The following is a 21,216-nucleotide window of genomic DNA, read 5'->3' as shown; positions in this document are numbered from 1 at the left end:
CCCACCTTGTTCTTTATCTGTTAGAACATCAATTCATAAGAATTCAAAATCATTCATAGAAAGGAGTTTCATCCTGAATATAACTGGCAAGGATGGGGTCAACAGAGGCTGTCTGAATGCAGTCTCTGGCTGCTGTTTCCAAGAGCAGCATTTTTAAGTTTGAACCACAAGGACTCGCTGGGTGAAATTCTATAGGAGTATAGGTGTGTAATTCAGAAGGCCAGATTAAACTATTATAATGGTCCCTTGTGTCTTTAATCTATGAAATAGTAGTATTCTCATTTTACAGATAGATAAATGAGGCAGAGAAGTGAAGCAGCCTACCTAATGTCAAACAGCAAATCTCTGGTAGATTAAGGAATAGAACAAGTATTTTATCTTCTTTTGGAGTAGCAGCCGTGTTAGTCTGTATTCGCAAAAAGAAAAGGAGTACTTGTGGCACCTTAGAGACTAACAAATTTATTTGAGCATAAGCTTTCGTGAGCTATAGCTCACTTCGTCGGATGCATTTGGTGGAAAATACAGAGGGGAGATTTATATACACACACAGAGAACATGAAACAATGGGTTTTATCATGCACACTGTAAGGAGAGTGATCACTTAAGATGAGCCATCACCAGCAGCAGGGAGGGAGGGAGGAAAACCTTTCATGGTGACAAGCAAGGTAGGCTATTTCCAGCAGTTAACAAGAACGTCTGAGGAACAGTGGGGGGTGCTTCAACCCCTCAGACAGAGACAAACACCTACAAGATCTCTATCATGCATTCCTACAACTACAATACCCACCTGCTGAAGTGAAGAAACAGATTGACAGAGCCAGAAGAGTACCCAGAAGTCACCTACTACAGGACAGACCCAACAAAGAAAATAACAGAACGCCACTAACCATCCCCTTCAGCCCCCAACTAAAACCTCTCCAACGCATCATCAAGGATCTACAACCCATCCTGAAGGATGACCCATCACTCTCACAGATCTTGGGAGACGGGCCAGTCCTTGCTTACAGACAGCCCCCCAACCTGAAGCAAATACTCACCAGCAACCACACACCACACAACAGAACCACTAACCCAGGAACCTATCCTTGCAACAAAGCCCGTTGCCAACAGTGTCCACATATCTATTCAGAGGACACCATCATAGGGCCTAATCACATCAGCCACACTATCAGAGGCTCGTTCACCTGCGCATCTACCAATGTGATAGATGCCATCATGTGCCAGCAATGCCCCTCTGCCATGTACATTGGTCAAACTGGACAGTCTCTACGTAAAAGAATGAATGGACACAAATCAGACGTCAAGAATTATAACATTCAAAAACCAATTGGAGAATACTTCAATCTCTCTGGTCACTCGATTACAGACCTTAGGGTGACTATTCTTCAACAAAAAAAACTTCAGAAACAGATGCCAACGAGAGACTGCGGACTTGGAATTAATTTGCAAACTGGATACAATTAACTTTAGGCTTGAATAGAGACTGGGAATGGATAAGTCATTACACAAAGTAAAACTATTTCCCCATGTTATTTCTCCCCCCCACCCCACCCCTCACTGTTCCTCAGATGTTCTTGTTAACTGCTGGAAATAGCCTACCTTGCTTGTCACCATGAAAGGTTTTCCTCCTTCCCCCCCCCTCCCCCGCTGCTGGTGATGGCTTATCTTAAGTGATCACTCTCCTTACAGTGTGTATGATAAACCCATTGTTTCATGTTCTCTGTGTGTGTGTATATAAATCTCCCCTCTGTATTTTCCACCAAATGCATCCGATGAAGTGAGCTGTAGCTCATGAAAGCTTATGTTCAAATAAATTTGTTAGTCTCTAAGGTGCCACAAGTACTCTTTTTTTTTTTTTTTTTTTTGGTCTTAGTCACAAGACCATCCTTTCTCCCTCGTGGATAATCAGGGAACATCAAGTATCGGGGGGGAGCCGTGTTAGTCTGTAAGCACAAAAACAAGGAATCCGGTGGCACCTTAAAGATTAACAGATTACATTCTGTTAGTCTTTAAGGTGCCACCGGACTCCTTGTTGTTTTTTTCAGGGAACATCTTGACCAGGGAGCCAATTATCTGAAAATAATTTTGTGTGTGTGTGTGTGTGTGAGAGAGAGAGAGAGAGAGACATGCCATCTTATGTCCCTGCATACTCTCATAATAAACTTCTTTGATATTTTTATTCACATTTGATTTTTCTGTCATCAGAAGTTGACAGTAATTGAGCCAGCAAATCTGCTAATTTGCAAATATGTTTGATTTTTCACTTAACTGAGTGGAGAGTAAAACACTATGTCAATGGATCTGTCTTCAGTTGTAGTTTTACATTGTTACAGTTTTCTCTGGTATACTGATAGCCTGTTTTTAATCTCTGGGTTTATCCAGTGGAACAAAATGTATTATGGATTTATCACCAGACTGGTAGTCAGGAACTGCTGCTCTTTAACCTCAGCTTTATCACCTTTCACTGTAGCAGTGGAAAAAATTACTAAACCTCTTTCTCCATTTTCCCATTTGTAAAATGGGAATAGTTGTACTATTGTTAGTTGTCTCAGAAGTATAGTGACAGGTTTGAGTAGCAGCCGTGTTAGTCTGTATTCGCAAAAAGAAAAGGAGTACTTGTGGCACCTTAGAAACTAACAAATTTATTTGAGCATAAGCTTTTGTGAGCTACAGCTCACTTCATCGGATGTATAGTGGAAATTGAATTGTGCTTTGCTCTGCACATTCATGTGCCAGTCCTTTTCAACATATACATGGAGCCATTAGGTGAACTGGTCAGAAAGCATGGACTCAAGTGCTAACAGTGAGGGAGACACAGCTCTACCTATCCTTCACCACATATGACCCCACCACTACTGCCAACAACTCACTTAATGAGTGTTTGTTCAGGACAATGGTTGATTTTAATAGAGAATGTCTTTAATATTGGTTTCTCTGCTTTGAAAAAGATCAAAACCCATCACCATTTTTTAGTTTTAAGTCTCTTTTTCTCAGCAGCACTGATAGGAATTGTTATGATTCCTCAAATATTATGTAGATTAATTGCATACTAAAGGGCAGCCATCTCATTGTTTGTAATATCTGACCACAATATTTGTATTGTATATTTCTTGGCAATTGAGTGAATGTAAATTTAAAAAAAAAGTCTAGAAAACTCCCCACGAGATCGCTTCATAGCCAGTATGAAAATATCTTTCAGATCGAGTTTCATCAGATGACTGTTCAATGGCCTTTGTAAAATGAGTTTGTGGTCTTGGGCCAAAACACCACCCCCCTGGATACTACTGAATCCTTTCTTTGGCAGTCTCCAAAGGGCTATGGAGGATGAATTGCCCTTTTCCTTTAAAGGCGCTCCATTCAATTCACGGGTGGTAGAGTAGTGAGGGGAAGTTTGCACTGCTACTGCTTGCATTGTACTACTACTTCTTCTTCAAGAGGTGTCCCTATTGATGCTCTACTTTAAGTGTGCATGTGCATCTCGAGCCCTTGATTAGAGATTTTCTGTTAAGTGTCTGTTTGGCCCACCTGTGCTCTGTGCAGCCTCATGCTGTGCTCCAAGGGAATATACGGTTGCGCAGGCGAACCTGTCAGTTCCTTTTCTGTCACTTCTATCTGAGGTGGAGCTCTAGCGTGTTTTCCTTGTGCGTGCATCAGCATGTTTTATAGTTGTTGTTTAGTTAGTTAGTTGTTATATAGTTGCGAGAGGTTTCCGTTTTTCCTAACCTTCTCTCCCCGCACTTCTCACCCATTTTTTCTGTGGAGCTTATTTGACATGGAAATGCATTCCTGGCTTGCCAGGTTTCAAATCCTGCATCTCTTGTCAAGAGGCTGTCCCAATAAGCGATGGCCATTCTAAGTGTATCCATTGCTTGGGAGAGTTTCTTATCTCCCAAAAGTGTAACTTTTGCCGGGACCTAAAATCTAGAGATTGGAAGAACTGGAAGACAAAACTGAAGCTGCTACTCATAGAGCACTTCCTTCGACCAACTTCTGATCCAGCTCAGAAGACAGACACTCACCCCCTCCCCATACATCGATCTCCACACAGATTTAGTGCCCCTTTGACTTTGGCTAAGGTCTCACTTAAGAAGTTAAAGATCTCTGAGGACTCGGGGAAAGCTGCAAAAAAGTGGAGCTACGGTATCCCACCATAAGGAGCCAGCTCCCAAGAAGTCCCGATCTGCTGCAAGGTCTGCGATTTCTGAAACCTTGATGTCTTGACTCGGTACCATGGAGGGGAAAGAAACTTTCTTTGGTATTGGCAGAACAGAGATATCCTAGAGCACTTCAGAGATGCGTGGCATCAGCAGGGCCCTGGTACCATCTGCCTCCAGATTAGCACAATTTACTTCAGACTTACCAATGATGCCTTCCCACTTGGCTCCATCAGTACGGACAGATTTGAAGCATACACCTTCATCCCCAGTGCCTTCAAGCTCCAAAGCATTGATACCACCCAAGTCAACTGCTGAGTTGGTACCAACCCACTTGGTACCACAGGAATTCCATTACACCAGATACTCGTCAGCGTTAGACAAGCTGGAGTACTCCCTGTTTGTGGGTACCAGATGACTCTTGGTACTTAGACCCCAGTCTCCAGATTACCAGTGCTTCCCAGTACTGCAGGATTCTACACCCTGAATCAGTCTCCTTCTTACCATTATAGGAATCCATACTTTGATGAAGATCCCTGCCCACGTCACAGATGGAGGGATCTGTCCTCTCCTCTCCTGTACCACCTCCTCTCCTGTATGGGCCACTCCAGTGGCCATTCTGGGATCCTTGGGAGGCATATTGGCAGCAATTTTTCAGACCACTGATTCCACTGCACCAGGAAACTAAGGTCACTGTCGCCTCCACCAAACCTCCAACATGAGGAGACCTTTGAGGAAGTAGAAGGCTAGGGTGGACAAAGAGGCTACCCCTTAAACTCCTATTTTGTCTTCATCTGCAGACAAGGCAGTCATTCTTCCACCACCATTGAAGACCAGCAATTTTTGTCAATTCCAGGACCTTGTGAAGAGGGTGGCAGACACTCCCTAGATACCTCTTGAGACAGTTAAAGACTCGCATCACAAGCTCCTGGACATTTTGCAGTCAGTGACACCCAGTCAGTTTGCGCTACTCATTAATGAAGCATTTCTGGATCCAGCAAAGACTGTGGGCAAATTTCCGCCACCATACCACCAACTGGTAAATGGGCAGATAAGAAATATTATGTAGCCCCTCCTCCCAGGGACTCAGAATTTGTTTTCCCACCCCCACCAAATTCTCTGGTAGTGGATGCTGTAAACGTGTGGGGTAGATAGTATTACTCCTTGCCTACTCCTTACGAAAAGGTTAGACCTTTTTGGATGGAAGGCCTATTCATCTGCAACCTTCCAATTTTGGATCACCGACTCAGGCAATCATGGCTAAGTATGACTACACACATTGCAACAAGTTCAAATCCTTTATTGAACATCTTCCCAAGGAGTATAGAGAACACATACAGGCCGTCATTAAGGAGAGTCCGTTATTAGCCAAAACCTCTCTCCAAGCGTCCCTAGATGCTGCAGATGCTGCTGCTAGATTCATCTCCAGGGCATTTGTCATGCACAGGGTGTCACAGCTGCAGTTTTTGGGATTCCCAAGGGAGATTCAGAATACAGTTGAGGACCTCCACTTTGATGGTCAGATGCTCTTCTCAGGAACTATGGACAAGTTCTTGCACATGCTGAAGGATTCCAGGGCCACATTGAGGGGTCTGGGTATATACACTCCGACAAACAAGAGGAAATTTAGCAAGTCTTAGACTGTCCAGAGATTACACCTGGCTCAATTCTCTGGTTTTCACAGAACCACTGAACCTTCTAGGGGGAAAAAAAGGGATTCCAGAGGAAAAGAGCTTCCCACCATTCTTCAGGTAGTACCCAGTCATCATTAAAACAGCAATTTTGATGGGTTGATTGAAGGCTCAAATCCTCCCTTGCCTGTAGTTTGCAAGCTGTAAGCTTATGCCCACTTCTTCATTTTTGGAGACCACCTTTCCCATTTCCAACTGGCCTGGTGACTTATTTCAACAGACAAGTGGGTCATGGTGGTTATAATATTGGGCTACATCATCCTCTTCATGTCCCTCGCCATCACCTTCCCCATCCCTCTTCAGGGACCCCTCTCACAAGGCTATACTTAGTCAAGAAGGACACTCCCTCTTTTATTTAGGAGTGGTAGAACCAGTCCCATCCCCTCACAGAGGGAAAGGGTTTTACTCAAAGTATTTTCTCGTGCTAAAGAAGGATGGAGGGCGGAGACCAATTGTAGATCTCAGACAACTGAACAAATTTGTAAAGTCTCAAGAGTTCCTGATAAGTGAAGCAAGGAGCAGGTCACCATAGGTTCAAACAGAGGTCCCAGCAGGTATCTAAGTACCACATTGAGATCCCAAATCAGAGAAGGATCCTTAACCAGGGTCTAGAGATTCTCCAGACCTGTAATAAATATCGAGGACATATGGCATGCAAAAATAGAAAACCCCTCTAGTGGGGAATCAAAAGCTAATATCATGGTGAGATGAACCTAATAGATATAACTGATCCAATTTTTGTAAATCCAGCAGATAATCTATGACTGACAATGGGGCAATTTCAGGCACAAAGGGGTGATGTTCTTGGAACCTCTTCCATTTCTGAAGGTAAGTAATTCGAGTTTACTCCCTTCTACTGTTTGCAGTTCCTGTGTCATATGGAAGCTTGCACCTTTGTGACGGGGCATGCAAGGCTGTGCCTCCATTGCTTTGAGGCCTGGTTCAGTAGGGCCTATTCCTCAACCAGAGACAGCTCGGACAAACAAGCAGGTTACGGTTTCTCTCCAGGTGAAGAACTCTCTGCATTGGTGGAAAGATGAATGCAATGTCTGCACAGGTGTACATTTCTCCTCCCAGCTCCAACAATAAACGTGACAATGAATGCATCACTCTTAGGGTGGGGAGCATACTTCAATACACTCACAACTCAGGGCAGATGGTCGCTGTAGGAAGCCAATCTCTAGATCAATGTGTTGGAACTGAGGGCAGTCAGGAATGCCTGTCTTCAGTTCCTACCACTCATCAAGAGCAAATCAATCAGAATCATGATGGACAATGTGGCTTGCATGTTCTATATCAACAAACAGGGATGCGCAAGATCGCCTTCCCTGTGCATAAAAGCTATGAAGTTATGGAACTGGTGTATAGCCCATCAGATTTAGATCTCAGCCGTTTACCTTCCCGGAGTCCAGTATGTCACAGCCAGTATGCTCAGCAGATGCTTCTCCCAGCACTATGAATGGGAGTTGAACTCGCAGATCCTTCATGGGATATTCCAGAGGTTGGAACTTCCACAAGTGGACCTGTTCACCACATCCAGCATAGAAAGTGCCCTTTATCCTGCTCAAGAGGAGGTCTTGGTCACCTTTCTCCGGGAGACACCTTTCTCCTTCCTTGGAGAAAGGGTCTGTTCTATGCATTCCCTCCAACACAAACACTTCCAAGAGTGATGAACAAGATAAGGCAGGACAAGACCAGGGTTATCCTCATAATGCTGACCTGGCTGAGGTAAGCTTGGTAACCTTACCTGCTTCACCTGTGTCCCCAACTGGCACTCCAACTTCTGACCCTCCCTCATCTCCTCTCCCAGGATACAGATTGTGTGCTTCACCACAACTTGGGGGTCATCCATTCTCCAAGCATAGCTCCTAGATGGTTCACAGGATTAGACTCCACGTGCTTGACAGGAGTACAGTAAGTAATACTAACTACACAATAGAAAGAAGTCAATTCAAATTACTTACCTCCAGAAATGGAAGAGGTTTCAACCACTGGTGTCATGATCATTGCCTTGTGCCCGTGTCTCCATTTGAACCTATGATGACCTGCTCCTTGTTTCACTTTCCTATGAAGACGCCCTTTCTAGTAGCTATCATGTCAGCCTGCAGGACTAGAGAAATTGGAGCCTTGATGTCAGGACCCCCTCTCCCCCCAATTTACAATATTTTTCAAGGACAAGGTCTTTCTATAACTACACCCAAACTTCTTACCTAATGTTCTGTCAGATTTCCAACTTAACCAGTCTATTTATCTGCCAGTATTATTTCCTAAACCACATAAATCTCAGCAGTAGGCTTCCCTTCGTAAATTAATTGTACGACGGTCTTTTATCTAAATAGGAGAAAGTAATTTCAGAAATCATCTAGACGTTCTGTCTCCATTGCAGAAAGTTCAAAGAAGTCCACAGTCTCTTCGAGATGCATCTCTGGGTGTATTACTGCTTGTTAAGATACAGCTGTGCTTTGCTTCCCAAAGGATTATAGCTCATAATACAAGATCACAAGCAACTTCCACAGTGTTACTCAAAAACATTCCAGTGTCTGAGATATGCAGAGCTGCTACATGGGCTTCAGTGTATATCTTTTCTAAACATTATGCTTGGTCCACACACTCAGATCTGATGCAGTACTTGGATCTGCTGTACTGTCTTCTTGGATCTGCTGTACTGTCTTCAGTCTTGGACTTGATTCCTAAGCTTCCTCCTCCCTGTGAGGATACAGCTCCGATGTCACCTGAAATGGAGCACCCATAGGGACACTAATCGAAAAAGAAGAAAAGATTATCCACCTTGTGCAGTAAGTGGTTTTTCGAGATGTTCCCCCTATGGGTGGACCAGCCCTTCTTTCCCCCTGCTTTGGACTGTTCTTGTTGGACATTCAGATAGAGAAGCCGAACAGACACTTCTAGTGGAGAGAGGCACATGCACACCTGAAGTGGGGCATCCATAGGGACACACATTTTGAAGAACTACAGTTGCTGCACAAGTTGAGTGACCACCTTATTTTTCGCTAGCACAAAATTCACATAAAACGTAGATGCATGCACACATCACGCCTTGGGACTGAAAGCTTACTGTCAGAGTCCAAGGTCCTTTTACAGTGTTTCAAAATCATGTCCAGTAAGTATATAAATATACCCCTAGACTATCAGATATCCTGGATTGATGCTAGCATTTGGTTAAAGTTTTGGAACAGTTTGTATGAAACAAAATTTTTGCTACACCGAAGCTGCTCGTGTTCCAAGTGAAGCTGGCAGGCAATGAAAGTGGTCTCCAGTTTATAGATCAGAGGACTAGAAATTGTATTTGAAACTTTTTGTAACATCTAAGAGTGCAATTTAAAATCACTGATGTGGAGTGATTTGAAGAATCTGTCTTTGATCCTTGAATCTAAGTGGATGGAAAGAAACTAAATAATTTATTGCATTGGGACTGCTTAACTATGTTCAGCATTATTTTTAATTGCAAAATGCTGCTTAGATTGATTACTTTTTTCTCCCCATCTCTCTCCAAAATTCATTCTTTCATCAAGCTTCCTGAGTTTGAGATTTTATTTTTCTCTTGCAGAGTTCTCGTCTTACGCAGTCTTTAGGAAACCCTATGTGTCAAAGTCTCTCCTGTACCCCCGTCAGTGGGTCTCCAGGACCCTCAAAAGCCTGCACGTCATCCCGCCAAGTCAACGGAAAAATTAACTGGTTAGTTCTTCTTTTCTTATAGGTTGACCAATCTCATATTTGGGATTATTCTGAGTAATTTTTATAATTAAGACGTTTGTGATATTATCTGAGAATGTGATCATAGGTGAACCTTCTCTTTGATGGGGGAGAAATATTTTTGAAGATAGATATTAGGTTATATATTGCGATCTACATTTTGTAACTAAAAATAGCATATAATGTTGCTTATTTTGCAGAGTATTTGTTGCAAAGTGTTACATATAGCTTTATCTTCTTTTAATGGCCAGTGTTGCCCACAAATCCAAATGCATGTAATCTTTAAAGGTAACCTACAAAGGTTTTTTTCCCCCCTTAAAATTGGATTTGTGACCTTTTCCCATTTTTATCATGTATAAAGACAGCCTGAAAGACACTTTTTCTGCTTGTATTTCAACCGCTGAAATATCAGAAATCAATCCTGTCTTGCCTAGTGATACTGAGTGACCTCTTGGACCTCAGGCTGTTGAGAGCTCTCATACTGTAATTAAAGTAGTGGGGAAAGAGTAATGAATGTTTAACACACTCTTCCAAACAAGTGCTTGTTAGATATGAGTTAAAAAAACAAACAAACAATATAAGTAGCCTATAGGAATCTTCTCTCCGCTGCCCAAGTGTGTCTTTTTGTGATGTCATTAATGTCACTAGTTCTCGAGTCACCTTTATTCTTTGGTGAGGGCCAAGTTACTCTGTCTCCCAAAGTCCATGGGCTGGGAGCGAAAAGCACACAGATAAGAGGCAAATGTTATGGTTTGTACAACTCAGAATGAGCTTCTTTATTAGCAAAATTTTAAATGTCATTTTTAAAGACAAGTTTTTTAAAAAAATGTAATGCATCTATGAAACCTTCTGTCTGTTGTCTACTAACTTATCACTCAGTGTATTCCTCCGTGACCAGTCTCTTCTCTTCTCCCTTGTCTTCCCTGCTTGTGCACCTGCCATCTGCATGCACACTTTTTTATGAATGTGTCCTACCTGCTGCTCCTCTTTGAGAATCATTCTCATCCACCTTCCCTCTTACATATACCATTTGATAATTTCTCTCCCCTTCCCACACCTCTGGGGATTTCTTCACCTATTTTCCGCCTCCAGTTCTCTGGAGAGTGGGCAGTTTAGAATCAGATGCTTTCATTCATTTGATCCTGTGGGGACAAGCCAGTGGTGGCAGCTGCAAAGAGCAGGAAGCCTGGAAAGAAGTCCCCTTTGGCTCAGGGTGGAGGGACTGGCAAAGACTAGGCCAGGTAGGCAGCAGAGGGAGAGAAGGGGCCTGCTCCTGTGGGTTCAGAGGCAGAGATAGGGTAGGGAAGATGAGAAAGGAGGAAGGTCTCAGCTGCCTGGTCCTAATCAGGTGCAAGCTACCTCCCCAGCTCTCTGCCAGCCCACTCTGACCACAGCAGGCAGGCAGCTATGGATAATAGGAAAGGGTTTAGGGGCTGGATCTGGGGTGCATGCTGTGTGTTTGACACCTGTTCAATAGCCTTCCAATATGGACAAGACCTGAATTTCTAATGTGAAATTTTTTTTGTTTGTTTTTAAATAAACAGAACCATTTTTCAGGCCTTTCATCCTTTATAAAGAAGCCCCAAATGGTAAAAGACTAATATTTTTCCTTTGCTGGTTGCCTGACTGTGGAGGTGCATCCTGTGAAATCTGTTTACCTCAGCGTGCAGTGCTTCACCTTGATTCAAGTAGCCTCTGCTAAAATAAAAAATAGTGCTTACTGTAACCTCTTTTGGGGTTGCAGTTAGCACCATTTTATGCTAATCAGGTACACCATTCAATTTTTGGCAAGTTGCTAATTAAATCCTCATTTGAGGAAAGTTTGAATGCCTGTTACTGTTACTCTGAAGATTCCACATTTCTTGGATTTATATTTTAGTTGTTGCTCTGAGTGAGGTGGGATGCATTCCATTTTCAGGTTTAGCTGCTTACAAACCAGGTTGCAAGTTTTCCGTTGATGCTTAGTTTTAATAAATAGAAGTATTTGTTCTGTTGATTGCTAATTTTATTCAAAAGTGCCTTAAGCTTGCAGGTGTTGCTGATGCAGTTGGATATATCCAACTGTATTTTTTGAATATGCATACCTTTAATGTAAGGTTTGCTGCACAGAAGCAGGGAAAACCTCCAAGTTTGAAAGAGCAACTAACTGCTTTACACTGTGTAGGGCTTCATTGCTGAACACCTCTCAAGTGGTGCCTAACTTGAATATTAGTGGTGGGAACAGAAATGAGATGAAGATAATTCTTTACAATTGTGAGAACCTTTTTATTCAGATTTTCAAAGCACTTTACAGTTACTAGTTGTCCCAGAAGCTGTGTGAGGTAGATAAAGCATTTACAGAGATCACTTCACATGCCACGGAAACATGACAGCTGCATAACAACATATAGCAATGCTATAGTTTAGGGTATGAAGTAAAAAACAGTACAGAAAGTAAGGCAAATTCAAGAAGCAGCAGTGCATCTCGCACCCATCTCCGCTTTTCACCTGCTGATCCAAGGACAGACGGTGTTTTCCCATGACATGACAGTCAGATGTTTGAGAGTCTCTTCCCGCAGGTATGGACTCCTGTCCCACAGTGGGATCTTAGCTTGGTCCTCTCTAGGCTCACTGTTAGCCATGGAGTTGCATCTGGGCTGCTACCATGGTGAAAACTTTTGTGAATACCCTCGGTGGTATAGCAAGCCCAAAGGGGAGTGCTCATGTCCATTCCATAACCCGCCCTCCTTCCCCACTGTCAGTTTCCAGCAAGAGGGAACTGAGGGTGGGGGGAGCTGGCGGCGCCCCTTATACCGCACCATATGGGCACCGCTCCAGACAGCATCAGAGCCGGTCCCCTACGGATACTGCTGAGAGAAAAACTTCCGGCACCGGTGCATGTGGCTAGTGCACGCACCTAATATGGAATGGACGTGAGCAACACATCTCGAAGAACACTAGTTATGGAAAAGGTAACTGTAATTTCTCTTAATCCCCTCTTCTGCCAGCTGATTGGAGGTGGTGATTCAGGTTCATCTCCCCAAATAGTGAGCCTTACTGATCTCACATCCCAAGTCTATCAGAACTTTGGAGAGAGTCTTTGACTAGCTAACAGCATGCTGGGATGAGGATTTCTCTGGACAAAATCAGTTAGACTGTGCAGAAATGAGAGCAGGTCACATGAAACGAGGGGTTCAGATGCCAACCAGGTGCATATAAACTAATACATGACTTCTGGTGCTGAGTATGTAGAACGTCAGGAAAATACAGGCCCCAAGGAATTGTGGGAAGACATTGCAGGACTAGCAGAGCCAGAGTTTTTTAACCCAGTTTTCAGCCTGTGTCCAGCCTGCCAAGTGGGTGGGTTACACCCTGTGTTAAAGTGAAACCCAGACTCTAACTTATACCCCCAACTGGTTAAGCAAGACTGGATTCAAATCACACACAAGCCCATATGAAAGATTTGTGTGTGTCGACAGTACGGGAATTTTGGGCTAAAACCCAGGTAATAGCCCAGGTTAACTGCCAAGTTTTCACTGCCAAGTTTAACTTGGCAGTGAAAACATACTTTGTCAGAGAGATGAGCACTATCTACTGAATCTTCAGCACCTCTTTCTGCAATACTTGGCTGTTCCTTTCATACAAGTACTGACTGGGCCTGACCCTGCTTAACTGAGATCAGCACAAGATGGTATGATTACAGGCTTCAAGACATAGTCTGCATTCTGTAGTGTGAGCACATATTTCACCCTCTCGTTGGAGAATGGCTATTTCATTTCATGAATCACTGATAGTTGCTTATGCAGCTTATGAGTTGGGCATATAGTTGTACTCTCCAATAATGGCAGCAGCATAGCACAAAGGAGCTTTAAATAGAGGTGTTGAAGACTATGGAGAAGTAAAGAATACAGGCCATTCTAGATAGAAATTATACTGTTGTAATTCTGCATGGCGCCACAATGATGTGCGAGTAATTTCTCACTGACTATGCTTGAAAATACAGCAGTACGATCCAAGCAAGAATGTTTCTAATGTTCTAGAGATGAAGAACTGAGCAGTTGTACAGCACCTTTTTTTAGACAGTTTCAAAGGGAAATTAACATTTCTGCCACCATCTCTGCCACTTCTAGGCTTTGCAGCAGAAGCAGGTCATTAGAGGTGGGATTATCAAAGAACTGGCTTAGTGAACAGATTTGGTGAATATATTTTAAGCACAAGGGCAGCATGGAAAAGGGCATGGAGATCATAGAATCATAGAATATCAGGATTGGAAGGGACCTCAGGAGGTCATCTAGTCCAACTCCCTGCTCAAAGCAGGACCAATCCCCAAATGAATCATTCCAGCCAGGGCTTTGTCAAACCTGACCTTAAAAACTTCTAAGGAAGGAGATTCCACCACCTCCCTAGGTAATGCATTCCAGTGTTTCACCACCCTCCTAGGGAAAAAGTTTTTCCTAATATCCAACCTAAACCTCCCCCACTGCAACTTGAGATCATTACTCCTTGTTCTGTCATCTGCTACCACTGAGAACAGTCTAGATCCATCCTCTTTGGAACCCCCCTTTCAGGTAGTTGAAAGCAGCTATCAAATCCCCCCTCATTTTTCTCTTCCGCAGACTAAACAATCCCAGTTCCCTCAGCCTCTCCTCATAATTCATGTTTTCCAATCCCCTAATCATTTTTGTTGTCCTCCGCTGGACATTTTCCAGTTTTTCCACATCCTTCTTGTAGTGTGGGGCCCAAAACTGGACACAGTACTCCAGATGAGGCCTCGCCAATTTCGAATAGAGGGGAACGATTACGTTCCTTGATCTGCTGGCAATGCCCCTATTATACATCCCAAAATGCCATTGGCCTTCTTGGCAACAAGGGCACACTGTTGACTCATATCCAGCTTCTCGACCACTGTAACCCCAGGTCCTTTTTTGCAGAACTGCTGCCTAGCCCTTTGGTCCCTAGTCTGTAGCAGTGCCTGGGATTCTTCCATCCTAAGTGCAGGACTCTGCACTTGTCCTTGCTGAACCTCATCAGATTTCTTTTGGCCCAATCCTCTAATTTGTCTAGGGCCCTCTGTATCCTGTCCCTGTGAGAAGCTGATGAAAGGTGTATCAGTGCAAGTGTCACTGGAAGAAACGGTTTTGTGATGTAGGGCCTTGAGAGCAAGGACAAAAAACTTGAATTAGATATACAGGCAGTGAAGTGGCATTTGAGTGACTTGAATAGTAGATTAACATGGTAAAAACAGAGAAGAGAGAATTTTATAAGCAGCACTTTGGACATAGCTGATGCGTGGAAGAGAAGCATGGATAATGTCAAAAAGATTTGAGAGAAAATTAGGGTGTGGATGAAAGAGACAGAAGGGAAGAGGCAGACTAGTTACAGCTCGGACATGGGCAAAGGGAAGGAAGCTGAAAATGGCTTCCAGGTTACAAGCCTGTGAGGCAAGGAGAATGTTTGAATCTAATGGAGAATGGAAGTAGCAGAGATTAGGAGCAGAGAGTGAGTGCTAACTGACCATATTAACTTTAGATAATGGCCGGCTGTCCAAGATAAAACATTAAAGACAGGTTTCAGAGCAGCAGCCATGTTAGTCTGTATTCACAAAAAGAAAAGGAGTACTTGTGGCCCTTAGAGACTAACAAATTTATTTGAGCATAAGCTTTCGTGAGCTACAGCTCACTTCATTGGATGCATTCAGTATTTTCCACTGAATGCATCCAATGAAGTGAGCTGTAGCTCATGAAAGCTTATGCTCAAATAAATTTTAGTCTCTAAGGTGCCACAAGTACTCCTTTTCTTTTTACATTAAAGACCGTGAAAGATGCAAGACTAAAACTATGGATGGTCATGGACTGCTATTCATATGCATGTTGCAAAGTATAGTTGTCAAACTTAGAACTGACTAAAATTTAAGAGACTAGGTGTGTGAGGTAATATCTTTTAAGGGACGAACTTCTGTTGCTAACCGAGACAAGCTTTCAAGCTCCACAGGTCCTGAAGAAGAGCTCTGTGGAGCTCAAAAATTTGTCTCTGTCACCAACAAAAGTTGGGTCACTAAAAGATGTTATCTCACCCATCTTGTGTCTCTCATATCCTGGGACCAAGACAGCTACAATAATAATGTAACTACGAAGTAAGTTTTTTTTTTAAAAAAAGGTTTGAAATAAACCAGGTGAGATGGATAATTTTGCAGATACCTCATCAGTTATATTGCTCATATATACAAATCTAAATATTTACTCTGTACTTGTCAGCCATGACTATAAGATTGTCTAGACTTCTCTTCTTAACATGCTAACTTCCAATTGAAGTATCCAGTTTGTTTGCAAGTTGGTGTATTTAAAATAGGTATGAGGTTATTTTTCTGAACTTAAAGTTAAGATTTCAAATGATTATATGCTACTTAATCAAAAATTACTTCCATCTTAAATGTTTCAACAGCCCACTTGTTCCCAACAGCAATATTAACTTTTGTATTCATTTTTTCCTGCAAAGGGATGGAAAAAGAACTTATAAAGTAGGAGGGGAGGCATAATTTATATTGCTGCCTATAAATTAAATGGACATATTAACTTTGATAAAGCAAAGAAACTCTACTAGGAATTTAAATAGCTAGAAATGCTTTGTACCAAAACAAGAAAAGATCAAGAGTCGGAGTGGGTAGTAATGCATTTTAGGGGAATTTTTTTCTCAAGTGTTAGTTTTTTCTACAGTAGAAGTTTAACTTTAGTTTTCTAAATTGGATCAGTGTAAAAATGTTCATAAAAATATTGCAGGCATTTTTGTTAAGTCACTGTGGTTCCAAATTCCCTAGAAGTAGATTATAACCCACATTCAAATACTAAAAAAGCTCTTCCTTCTTAGCTTGTGAGATCATGAGATCCCAGCCGAGGGTGGCATAGTTATAGACACAAAATAGGCCTTTGCAACTTGAGCTAAAGGAAAATCTCCATGTGCTGTCAGCAGTAGAGTATATAATCTCTTCGCCCAGCCAATAGAGAGAGCATGACTCCATCCATATATAAAGGCAGTGATGTATATGCACAAGCCTAGAATTAAAGAGGGCACCTCTGAGGCAAAGCCACTTAATCATAGATTTTATGGAAATGTTTAACTGAGTTGAAAAAAGACTGTTTGAATTTATAGCTCCAAAAGTGAACAGGTTTTTTAAATGTGAACCTACAAAACTAGCTAAGACAGATTTATCCTTCTCCAAGCTTTCATTTCCTAAAACAATGCAGATATGTAATAGTTTTTGTTATTTGGAATTCACTTAATTTTACAGGTGCAGCAATTTCATTAAGTGGTGATAGGCACCACCAAAAACAACTCAGAATATAATGTACATAGCAATTCAAATTAAACATTTTAAAAGAGCCTCACCGTATTTTGTTTATTATAAGTGTGGGCACAATATATGTCTTTTTTTCTTTTCTTTTCTTTTTTTTTTTTTTCTTTTTTACATTGTATGTATGTGGATATATAAAAGCTATTTTTCCTTATACATTTTTCAAGTGTCCCATTTCAGCTTTGTTTCTATAGAATTTGCATTACTAGTATTTCATATGCACTGGAATTAAGCATCAGAGGTACAGATTCTTAGAGCTGGGTGAATTTATTTTTCAATTCTGCCAGCAAACCAAAAAAATCAGAAAAAAAAATTTGGTTAGGGTCAAAAAATGTAGATAATTTGGCAGCAAATTGGAAAAGTCTGAGACAAATCATAAGGAACATTTCATTCGGGTCAGCTTCAGAAAACTGTGTATGTGCATTCATCCCCCTTGTAAAAAGAAAAGGAGTGCTTGTGGCACCTTAGAGACTAACAAATTTGTTTGAGCATAAGCTTTCGTGAGCTACAGCTCCCTTCATTGGATGAAGGGAGCTGTAGCTCATGAAAGCTTATGCTCAGATAAATTTGTTAGTCTCTAAGGTGCCCCAAGTACTCCTTTTCTTTTTGCGAATACAGACTAACACGGCTGCTGCTCTGAAACCTGTCATCCCCCTTGTGTAACCATTAGCTCCGTGGTTAGGGCACTTCCTTGGGATGTGGAAGAACCAGGTTGAATCCCCGTTCTGGAGCAGAGACTTGAACTCAAATCTCTCCCCTCCCAGGTAACCGCCATCACCTACAGGCTATTCTGGGGTGGGTTGCGCTCAGTCTCTTCTGTTGAAGCTGTTCCACTTTGTGTATATACTAAAAATATGAATTGAAGGAGAGACTTGAATTCAGGTGTCACCCCTGCCATATGAGACCCCTAACCACCAGGCTATAGACTATTCTGCTCTCAATCTCTCCTGTTGAAGCTGTTCCATTTTGTATCAGAAAGACAGAAGATTTGAATCCACATCCCCGGCTGCATGTTTTAATCACCAGGCTGTAGAGTCATTTTCTCTTTCTTGCCCAGTGAGTATTTAAGTATTTATACAAAGTGAAACAACTTCAGGAGGAGAGATTGAGAGCAACCCACACCAAATAGCCTATTGGTTAGAAGGCTCACGTGAGAGGGGAGAGTTTTGAGTTCTGATGACTACTCCAGAGTGGAGATTCAAACATACCAGGTAAGTACCCTAACTGCTGGGCTAAAGGTTATAAGGGACAGTCAGTCTCTCTCACTCTCACTCCCACTCACACAGCTGGCCCTGAAAAACATTTTCACAGCCAAAACTAATCACGTCAAATTGACAAATAAGCACATTCTAACAGCTTTGTGAACTTTCCCCAGTGACCTGCTAATAACTTTCTCTGTGTCTTGCAGGAAAGCACATACAAAGTACTGAAAGGAAATTGAGTTTCCACATTTACTCAGTCAGAGACTTTCCGAGACAGCTGACCTTGCGTTGTCTAGGGCAACAAAATATGAACTAGAATCTGGGCTAACGGTGTCTAAATCCTTCTCTTTGAAATGTAAGCTCTAACGAACTAGTGAGTTGAAGGTGAAAAGGCTGTGCTTTATGCACTACATATAGAGATGGGAGAATTTTTTTTTTTGATAAATAGTTTATTCACTGAAAAATGCAGTTGTGTGTATGGAAAAGAGAGGGGAGTTGCCTGGGGTTTCTCATGTAATCACTCATCTGAGTGCTAGCTTACCTTTTACCACCCCCAAACAACTACATATAAAAGACCTGTTAATATTGTAATGACTTTGTTAGACTTTTATGCCTGTGCTTTTTTTCAGGGAATGTTTGTTTTTTGTTTTTAATATTTTATGTATGTAAAGATTTAGAAGTGTGGATTTTCCAAGCTGTCGTATGTATTCAAATGCAGTTAGTGTTCTGAGGAAGAAAGTTTTTTCCACCAAATGCATCCGATGAAGTGAGCTGTAGCTCACGAAAGCTTATGCTCTAATAAATTTGTTAGTCTCTAAGGTGCCACAAGTACTCCTTTTCTTTTTGAGGAAGAAAGTGTGATCCAATGGTCAGAAGAGTAATGAGAGCCTCAGGATTCCTCACATATGAACATAAAACTGGCCATACTGGGTCAGACCAATGGGCCATCTAGCCCAGTATCCTTTCTTCCAACAGTGGCCTATGCCAGATGCTTCAGAGGGAGTGAACCGAACAGGGCAATTTATTGGGTGATCTATCCCCTGTCATCCAGTCCCAGTTTCTTGCAGTCAGAGGTTTAAGAACACCCAGAGCATGGGGATGGATCCATGACCATCTTGGCTAATAACCATTGATGGACCTATCCTCCATGAACTTATCTAAGGGCTTGTCTACACTGGCACTTTACAGCACTGCAACTTTCCCGCTCGGGGTGAAAAAACACGCCCCTGTGTGCAGCAAGTTTCAGCGCTGTAAAGTGCCAGTGTAGACAGTGCACCAGCGCTAGGAGCTGCGCCCTCATGGAGGTGGGTTTTTTTAGAGCACTGGGAGAGCTCTCTGCCGCAACTACACAAGCCACGTTAAAGTACTGCCGTGGCAGCGCTTTAACGTTGCCAGACTAGACTAGCCCAAATTCTTTTTTTAACCCAGTTTATACTTTTAGCCTTCACAACATTCTCAGTCAACGAGTTCCACAGGTTGACTGTGCCTCGTGTGAAGTACTACTTCCTTAGGTTAGTTTTAAACTAGCCTCCTGTAAATTTCATCAGATGACCCCTGATTTGTGTGTTTTGTGAAGTAATTAACATTTTTTCCACACCATTCATGATTTTATAGACCTCTATCATATCCCCCCTCAGTCTTCTTTTCCAAGCTGAATGATCCAAGGTTTTTTAATCTCTTCCATTTTTCTAATCATTTTTGTTTACCGTTCTCTGTACTTTTTCCAATTTTAATGTATCTTTTTTGAGATGCGGTGAGCAAAACTTCATGCAATATTCAAGGTGTGGGCATTCCTTGGATTTATATAGTGGCATTATGGTATTTTCTGTCGTCTTATCTGTCCCTTTCCTAATGGTTCCTAACATTGTTAGCTTTTTTGACTGCTGCTGCACATTGAGCAGATGTTTTCAGAGAACTGTTCACAAGATCTCTTAAGTGGTAATAGGTAACTTAGACCCCATCACTTTGTATATATATTTGGGATTATGTTTTTGTATGTGAATTACTTTGCTTTTATTGCATTGAATTTCATCTGCCATTTTCCTGCCACTAGTCTGCTTTGGTCTTAACTATCCTGAGTAATTCTCCATCGTCTGCAAACTTTGTCACCTCCAGTATTTTCCCCCTTTTTCCAGATATTTTATGAACATGTTGAAAAGAACTGGCCCCAACAGATCCTTGGGGACCCTGATATTTACCTCTCTTCATTGTGAAAACTGACCATTTATTCCTATCCTTCATTTTCTGTCTGTTAACTAGTTACTGATCCATGAGAGAACGTTTGCTCTTATCCCATGACTCCTTACTCTGCGTAAGAACCTTTGGTGAGGGACCTTATCAAAGGGTTTCTGAAAGTTCGAATACACTATATCCACTGGTTTCAGAGTAGCAGCCGTGTTAGTCTGTATTCGCAAAAAGAAAAGGAGTACTTGTGGCACCTTAGAGACTAACAAATTTATTAGAGCATAAGCTTTCGAGCTGTAGCCACAAGTAAGGTGTCACAAGTACTCCTTTTCTTTTTACTATATCCACTGAATCACCTTTGGCCACATGTTTGTAGATACCCTCAAAGAATTCTAATAGATTAGTGAGGAATGATTTCCCTTTATAAAAACCATGTTGACTCTTCCCCAACATATCATGTTCATCTAGGTCTCTGATAATTCTGTTCTTTACTGTTGTTGCCACCAATTTGCTTGGTACTGACGTTGGGCTTATCCACCTGTAACTGCCAGGATCACCTTTAGAGCCTTTTATTAAAAATCGGCGTCACATTAAGCTATCCTCCAGTCACCTGGTACAGAGGCCAATTTAAGCAGTAGGTTACATATCACAGTTAACTCTTCAATGAATACTATCTGGTCCTGGTGATTCATTCCTTTTTAATATATCAGTTTGTTCCAAAACCTGCTCTATTGACACCTCAATCTGGGACAGTTCGTTAGATTTGTCATCGAAAAAGAATGGCTCAGGTGTGGGAATCTCCCTCACATCCTCTGCAGTAAAGACCAATGCAAAAAATTCATTTAGCTTTTCCAAAACAGCCTTGTCTCCCTTGCCTTGACACTAATCCAGTTATTTAACCTCGTTTTGCTTCCTCTGTAAAATACGAGTAATATGAATCCTCTAAG

At 41.9% G+C, this 21,216-nt stretch overlaps 1 protein-coding gene across 10 annotated transcripts in view; it reads left to right on the top strand.

Moving 5' to 3' along the window:
* LOC119851537 (KAT8 regulatory NSL complex subunit 1-like) overlaps positions 1-21,216 on the top strand; it is a 153,253-nt gene that overhangs the window by 85,037 nt on the left and 47,000 nt on the right. For all 10 annotated transcript variants that reach the window (XM_038391547.2, XM_038391546.2, XM_043509824.1 and 7 more), the window contains one exon: positions 9,411-9,538. In XM_038391547.2, coding sequence (XP_038247475.1) covers positions 9,411-9,538 — 128 coding nt within the window. The remainder of the gene's footprint in view (positions 1-9,410; positions 9,539-21,216) is intronic.

Source organism: Dermochelys coriacea, chromosome 2 (assembly GCF_009764565.3).
Source record: "Dermochelys coriacea isolate rDerCor1 chromosome 2, rDerCor1.pri.v4, whole genome shotgun sequence".
Taxonomy (NCBI): Eukaryota; Metazoa; Chordata; order Testudines; family Dermochelyidae; genus Dermochelys; species Dermochelys coriacea.
Note: the sequence above shows the minus strand (reverse complement) of the source record. Positions and strands in the feature narration are given on the sequence as shown.